The sequence below is a fragment of the Pygoscelis adeliae genome, unplaced genomic scaffold (assembly GCF_000699105.1).
Source record: "Pygoscelis adeliae isolate BGI_AS28 unplaced genomic scaffold, ASM69910v1 Scaffold120, whole genome shotgun sequence".
Lineage (NCBI taxonomy): Eukaryota > Metazoa > Chordata > Aves > Sphenisciformes > Spheniscidae > Pygoscelis > Pygoscelis adeliae.
The window spans coordinates 145,915-154,162 of record NW_008824032.1 but is presented as its reverse complement, the minus strand read 5'-3'; the positions used below and the strand labels follow the sequence as shown (position 1 = coordinate 154,162).

Here is an 8,248-nt window from a genome sequence, read left to right as displayed (position 1 = left end):
GTAAAAGAGGTGGAGCTGAAGCAATTACTAGCTAGTTATATATTGGGAGGACTGCCAGGGAACAGGTTGTGTGAAGAAAGGCAAAACAAGAGATGAAAGATTTGGGCAGGGGAACGATGGAATATGAGTAGAGAGCAACCACTGGATATAGGAAAAGCAGCAAACTACTTGAAAAAGCACCAAAAGTATATGCATGTAGCAGAATAAGGCTGGAGAAGCTGATGAAAGGAGCAATACGTAAGAAAAAAAAATATAAACAGGTAATCTTGCACAAGGCACCAAACATTATTATCAACTGTGAGTTTACCTCAAAGTTAAAGCTCTTACTCAGGAGAGGCTAAGACACTGGCTTTGTTCATTTTAAAAAAGAGAAGGCTGGGGTCAGGGGGAACTTAGGGCTGGCATCGGCCACCTAATGGGAGGATACAAAGAAGGTGTAGGCACAAGGTGGTAGAACATGAGACAAGGGACACAAGTTGTAATAATCTCTTATTACATCTTATTACAATCTCCTTCTATATAGGAAAAAGAAATTTCACCATGGGTGTTGTCAAACATTGGAACAGTTGCCCAGGGACATTGTGGAATCTTGATCTTTAGGAATAATGAAAACTAGACTAGAATAGGCCTTGAGTGACCTAACCCAATTTGGTCCTGATTTGAGCATGGGGTTGGAGCAGATGACTTCCACAGGTCCCTGCAATGTAAATTATTCTATGGTTTTAATGGAAGCACCCTTTAAGCGATTAAAATTTGAGAAGAGCTTATTGTATTTTTTTTTTTGCTAATAGTATATGCATAGTTTTAGCACACTACTGAACCTTATGCTTTAACATAAATCTTAGCATTTTTTTAGCCTCACACACTGAAAAAAGTTTATCCAGGCTGGTGAGGAAAGGCATCTTTTAATAACACAAAAATAATCGTGCAATATTCTTCCCAAAAGAGCCCTCAAACAGCTGTGTGCACAGTTACTAGCTCCTGCAGTTATCAGTAATACAGATGTGATTCCTTCTGCAATCAGAAGGGACTACATATGGCCACAGGACATGGGTAATTTTATGGAATCTTCTTCTCCGTCTGACTTCTTCATACACCCTTGCATCCTACAGAAGAAGAGCCAATTACAGCTACTACAGAAGACAGGCAGACCTTTTCCTTCCTCAACACCCTCAGAAACATCCAAGGAAAGAAGAGAGGAGAAGAAGCCGTGTGGTGGGTTAACCTTGGCACACAGCCAAATGCCCAACCAGCCACTCTCTCACTCCCCCTCCTCAGCAAGACATAGGGAAAAAATAGGATGAGAAAGCTCGTGGGCAGAGATAAAGACAGGGAGACTGTTTACCAATTACTACCACAGGCAAAACAGAATTGGCTTGGGGAAAGTTAATTTAATTTATTGCTGATTAAAATAGATTTGGGTATTGAGAAAACAAAACCAAACATTAAAACAACATCTTTCCTCCTCCCTCTCCCAAAGCTCAACTTAACTCTTTTCACTACAAACTATTCTACTCCACCCAAGCATCACAGGGTAGGATATGGGGTGTGCAGTTTCTCTGTCACTCTCCCTCTCACAATTTTCCCCTGCCCCAGTGTGGGCTCTCCAAGAGCCACAGTTCCTTCAGGAAACATCCATCTGCTCTGGCATGGAATCCTCCACAGGCTGCAGAGAATATCTGCTCCAGTGCCTGGACTACCTCCCCTCCTCCTTTTTTAACCTTGGTGTTCCCTCTGCCGTTTCTCACTCTTTTTGTTCCCTCCTCCTCTCTCTGGCTGGTGTTTTCTGCCCCTTCTCAAATAAGTCTGTACAGAGGTGTCACATGCATGGCTAACGGGCTCAGCTCTGTCCTGTGGTGGATCCATTGCAGAGCTGTCTGGAAAAAACTATGTCTGGCATGGGACAGCCCCTGCCCTCCTGCCACAGAAGCCACCCCATCAGCCCCCACCACTACCAGAACCTTGCCACGTAAACCCAAGACACTATGATACCCAACAAGGGGATCAGCAGGCCAAGTCCAACAAGGGGACTTCACCAAGGATGCAAAGACCTGCCCCCAATCTCATGATTGAAATAGCTCCCTCCACTCTATCCCTTTCTAAATATGGTTCCATCTATGTTTTTCTCCCACAGTCCTCTGATCCCCTCTCCCTCAGACATCAAAGCTGGATAAAGGGAGAAAAGTCAGTCTTCTGAGCTACAGAAACAGCAGCTGGAGGATAATTGCAGTTGTAGGGGTATACTGGTACAGTAATGCCACATTTTCAGTGATGCGGGACAAACATCATATTGGATACTGCTATGGGACTGAGTAGAAAAACAGACATAGAACTTGACTGGCAGAACTGACTTGGAATTAATTTCTATTTGGACTTGAAAGAAAAAAAAAGATAAACTTCGTATTATTAAATTAATAGTTCTATTTCAGTGATCTTTCAAGCTAAAAGTTTACCTTACTTCTTCATTTGGAAGTCAGCTTAGCACTTATCAAGTAGTCATATATCTTCTCTTTTTTTCTCCACATTGTCATTTTTGAAATATTTTTAAAAATGTCTCAGTCATGAATTCTAAGTATTATTTTCAAAAGCATCTGGTAGCTTAAATCCCATGTGACTTTTAGCTAAAAGGTGATGATAAGCAGTGGGCAGTGAATCCCAAGAAACACATTATATTGCAAAATGGTTTGTGGGTATGGAAGCCAGGAACAACTGTTTTCAGTAATGAATCTGTCAATCTGAGAGAAGACGTGGGAGAACAGCTAATCAGTCCAGAATTTTGGGAACCAATAGCCTAGGATGGCCTAATCACCCAGAACTTTGCACTTCTGACCTTCTACATGGAAAAACAGGGTTGCAGGAAACCTCGCAAGGCAAGGCACCCTGTGTGCATACATCTACAGAAAGAAAAGGAGCTATGGTCCCAACCTTTCTTTTTCCTCTGTAAACTGTCATTCTCCTTTCTGACTGTTCAGCATGAGAAGAAGTCTACTTGGATAAAGTCAAAAGTGAATCCCACACACACCACATCCCACATCACCTAGAGAGCTTCCTAAAGGATGTTGTTTCACTCTTCTATTTAGCTGGAGAAACTGGCCATATAGTAAGAAACAGCAGGCAGTCTTACGAATCTAATGAAAGAAAGTATCTTAACTCATGGTAGAGGGCAGGGAAAAAAGGGCTTTCTATCTATCTGCTCAGAATGGTTCTTGTCAGATTCTTTGTTCTAAATAAAGAGGTAACAGCTGGTCCAGGAAGGACTCCACAGGCTTTCATATGGTGAGGGGGAAGGCAGCGCCCACACACTCTTCTACTAAAGTATAAGAAGGAAACTTGCTTCTCCTTCCTATCCTTGGTTCATTCTTCAGTCTTATTAAGAAGAGCTCTCTGCAGGATCATCAGTAGAAATCTGCCCTTGAGCTACTGCTTTTCTTCCATATTTCATATAGAACACTGTAGCAACTCTGTATCACAGTGTACTTCTGTTCTTAGGAAGAAGGGAGAACATACAGAGGAGAAGTCCTGGAAAGGACTCCACACAAAGAAACACCAAGCAAGGGGACAAACTACACTAACTGAACGTGGCTCCATTCAGACAGAACAGCAACATATTGTTAGCAGGAGAAGGGATGAGGAATGGTGATCAAGCCAGAGGAGTTTACGAGAAACATGATGAAAAAAAATACCTTCTGACATTAAGGTTCCTTATTTGGTTGTCTTTGGCTGTTCTAAGCTGCTCATGGAATCTCGGGAAGTCAATGATGGGAACAGTGTTTTGTAGTTTGATAGACTGTCATTATTTCTGTTATTCCTTAAAATATTTACCATTTTCATCTATCTCCAGCTTCTGTGATAATGGGGTTGCAAGGGAGTATCAGCTTTCATTGAACGCTACAAAAAAGGGAAGATAGATTTTTAAAAAATCCCTATTTTTATTTGCCAAGCCTAATTTCCATATTTTTTGAGTGCTTGAGACTACTACCTGATACTAAATTATTGACTGGCAGTTTACCTGGATTGTGAACTAGTCACGCTACTGATGCAGACAACAAAGCTAGTGCCATATAGAGCTGCTCTATGTCCATCTGAGCTTTCTGTCTCAGGAGCAGCACTGTATGAATGTAGTTACATTTCTTTCAGGATGAGCAGGATAAAAAGGCGCACGCATTTTAATAATTCTTAAAGCTTAAAGAAATAAAAAGCACTTACCAATATTAATTGCTTTATAAGTCTCCAACACAATGAACTGTATTTTAATAAAGTTATTTTGCATGACCCCAGTTACTTCATGAAACAGGAATTTAAGGTAACATATTGACAACCATTAACTATCCATTATATGTGCACTTGGTGTTAACCATAATATTTGTACTCTCAATATCCCAGTTGAACTCTTATTTGAATAAATTACAATCCAACTTTAAAATTGTCTGCAGCCAAAATGGGGTTCCACATTGCATTTAATTTTTTAGAGTACTAAGTGTGGTGCAGCAACAATTTACATTGCTGAGAGATCTTGCATAGATGCATATTAAAACCAAGGAAGGACCAGAAGAACATTATACACAAAATTATATAACCAACATGAGCAATTTGGTCTAATGGACTGTCTTAAGCTTGAGATAGGAAGAGAGTCATGACATTAGACTGGGTGTTCAGGCTTGGCCAGATTTTGGCCCAGTACCATTACTGGGTGATACGTAATTTATTCTACTTCCTCCTACAAGCATGTCACAGAAATACCATGGGCCCCAGAGCAGAGAGCACATTAGAGATAATGATAATACCATTATGACTGTTTTTTCTTACCGAGCCAGGCTCATAGATCCCTGCTGCATGTCCCCTGTCCCATGATCAGGCTGCTGCCATTTCCCCTTTCGTTTTTTTATCACTAGTTCCAACAGCACTGCAAAAGGGTCCAAACTAGTTAGGATGGTAGAGTGTATCAGCTCTGGGCTCAGCTTTGTTCCATGTGGCATCCCTCCTCTAATGCTGTTGCCTCTTGGTAAAGAAGTGGAACTATGTTAGAGCTGGCTAGTTACAACTCCTGCTAATTCTGTATATGTAGCCTAACAGGCTGTCTCTGGTGGCAGCTTGAACTAAGGCCTGCGTGGAGCTCCCAACCATGTTCTTAGCACCAAGAAGTGGTTGCTCTAGCTCCAGTCTGAGGCACTAAAAGTGTCAGAAGAGGCTGCTAGTGAGAAAAGATTTAATCTCCTAGCTCTGTGAACTTTTGGCAAATGCCAAATACTACTAATACAGAGAACCAACAAAGAAGTGCCTGCCTAAGGGGTGGGGAAAAAGGGCCTCTCACCTTGGCAGGCTCGTTCATCATCAACAGGCTGGTAGCCAGCCTTGCAGGTGCAACGTCCAATGGCCACCATCCACTCCCCTTCTCCATTGCAGTGCAACCGAACACCTGAAGACCCAGTCATGCTTGTCTCTTCAGCATTTGGTACACACATCCCTGGTGACTCCACCAGTGAGGTCCTCTCCCCTCCAGCAAAAGTTTCAGGGAAGGAGGCAAATCCTTTCACCACAGCTGGGCACTTGTAGAAGAAGACTTGGACAGCCACCAGGGACATGCAGGCTCCTGAGTCCTGGAAGGCCAGGTAGAAGCCATGCTTGGTGAGTGGCCCAAAGCTACGTACTTTAACGTTCATCTTTACCACCTTCCCAGTGCTGTCCACCTGGGAAAAGCTTTCATCAGCTGCAATAGTATCCACTTTGGTCCAGGGGCCCTCACGCCACTCTGGCAGCTCCTGAGAGGCTATGTCAGCCTCTGACTGGTGGTAGTAGAGCGTGAAAGTCTCCTTGCAAGAAGAGGCCACAGTGCGCATGCTGGCACAGTCTCTCACTGAGAAACGGAGGCGGACATGGACTCGGTGGGCTCCGCGTCGCTCTATGAAGTGAGTACGCAACCAGTTATTCTGACCTGGTTCAGCCACATTACAGACTTCAAAGGTTCGGATCAGGCGCTTCTTGTCATCCAGGACACTTACCTCATCCCACTATAATGGATATATGGGAGAGAAAAGGAAGAAGAAACAGTAAAAAAAATATGGATTCAGTGTTCAACTGCACCAAAAATACAGGACAGACCTTCTTCTTCCCCTCCCTTCTCCTTGCCATGTCTATGACAAGACTTGAACCTGATGATGGCACGTGCAGCACAGCACTCTAGACAGGACAAAGTATGACCCTTTAAAGAAGAGCTGTTAAAGCCTGCAAATAAGAACTGTTGTGACAGAAAACATAATTCATGCAAACCTGTTACATGGCATTGAGAATCTTAAAATCAGAGACTCACACTTTCTTCCCTCCTATTTCCCCATCTCTTATCTCCAGAGACAAGACTCACAACACAAACAAATGAGACAGAGAAACAAGACACTGTTCTTTGGAGAAAACATTAAAGCAGAAGTCCCTTCTACCCAACTTTATCACAGCTGGAGCTGTGCTCTGCTATCACTGATGCAAACAAGCCAACTCAGCATGGCCACTACACGGGCAGGTCCAGGAGCTGTTTTGTGCCAGGAGGAAGACACAAGGGAGGGATAGGGAGGGGTGGGGGCAGGTTACTGCATGGAGCTGTAAGAGAAACCCGCCGTTACCCTCTCAACTAGCTTTACAGAATAGGTACGAGGCCCTGGGTGTGACAGACGAAGCGCATAATGAGATAGAAGAGAAGGAACCTGTGCAAGCACTCTTGCCAAGGTCAAATTGACCAACTCCTCGCAACAAGACCTGCATTAAGACCAGTGCCGAGAAGAAACAACAGCAAGTTATGGTCATGGGTGACTCCCTCCTGTGTGAAACGGAAGCACCCATTTGCAGACTGGACCGTCGTTTCAGGGAAGTTTGCTGCCTCCCTGGGGCCCAGATTAGGGATGTCACCAGACGATGGAAGATCTTAATACAGCTTTCAGACTATTATCCACTCCTGCTCTTTCATGTGGGTACTAATGATGTCGCAACAAAAAGTCTAAGGTTGATCAAAAGAGATTTCAGGACCCTGGGAAGAATGCTAAAAAAATAAGGAGCACAGGTAGTGTTTTCCTCAATACTCCCTGTAATGGGGAGAGACTTTGCAAGAAACAGGCGATCCCAGGATATCAATACCTGGCTTCAGGGCTGGTGCCTCCACCAAAAATTTTGGTTTTAAAACCATGGAAGAGTCTTTGAGGCACAAGGTATGCTGGGGCCTGACGGGATCCATCTGCCCCAATGGGGGAAACATATCTTTCCTCATAAGCTGGCAGGACTGATTGAGAGGGCTTTAATCTAGAATTGATGGGGGGGGAATACTATAACAGGAGAGCTGAAGGTAAGCCAAGGGTTGGCACAGCATCACCTGAGGGTGATAATGCTAGTGGGAGGATTTATGCTGCTCCTGGGAGCATGGAGGGCTCAGGAGCACATCTGAAATGCTTGTACACTAATGCACGCAGTATGAGAAATAAACAGGATGAACTGGAAGCGTTGGTCAGTTCCCATGAGCTACGATATCATTGGTATTAGTGAGACTTGGTGGAATGAGTCCCACAGTTGGAGTGCTGGGATGGAAGGCTACAGGCTGTTCAGGAGGGACAGGCAGGACAGGGGAGGTAGAGGAGTTGCACTGTACATAAGGGAGAGGTTTGATTGTACAGCCCTTACAGTTAGTGATTATGTGGTTGAGAGCCTCTGGGTGAGGATTAGGGGAAGGGAAAACAAAGGAGATGTTGTAGTGGGTGTCTACTACTGATCACCCAACCAAGATGTTAGCACTGATGAGTTATTCTATAGGCAATTAGGAGAAATCTCTGGATCAGTAGCCCTTGTCCATATGGGAGATTTCAACTTCCCAGACATCAACTGGGAATACAACACTGCTGTGACGAGCAAGTCTGAGAAACTCCTGAGGTTTGGAGAAGAAAACTTCTTGTCACAAGAACTCAGTGAGCCAAGTAGGAAAGATGCCCTCCTAGACTTGCTATTTGTGAATAGAGAAGGACTTGTGGGAGATGTGATGCTAGGTGGCTGTCTTGGCCACAGCAATCACGAAATGGTTAAGTTTAAAGTTTTTGGTGTAATGAGAAAAAAGGACAGCAGAGTTTCTACCCTGGATTTCAAAAGAGCAAACGTTAAGCTATTCAGGGAGCTACTTAGCAGTGTCCCCTGGGAATCTGCTTTTGAGGGCTTAGAAGTCCATGAGTGCTGGTCAGTTTTTAAGAACCACCTTTTAGAAGCACAGGAGCAGGCAATTCCA

General features: G+C 43.8%; 1 protein-coding gene across 1 annotated transcript in view; it reads right to left on the bottom strand.

Annotated features, from left to right (window-relative positions):
* EPHB6 (EPH receptor B6) overlaps positions 1-8,248 on the bottom strand; it is a 57,471-nt gene that overhangs the window by 36,024 nt on the left and 13,199 nt on the right. Inside the window, exon 3 of the mRNA XM_009328566.1 lies at positions 5,312-6,008. Within this exon, the coding sequence (XP_009326841.1) occupies positions 5,312-6,008 (697 nt within the window). The remainder of the gene's footprint in view (positions 1-5,311; positions 6,009-8,248) is intronic.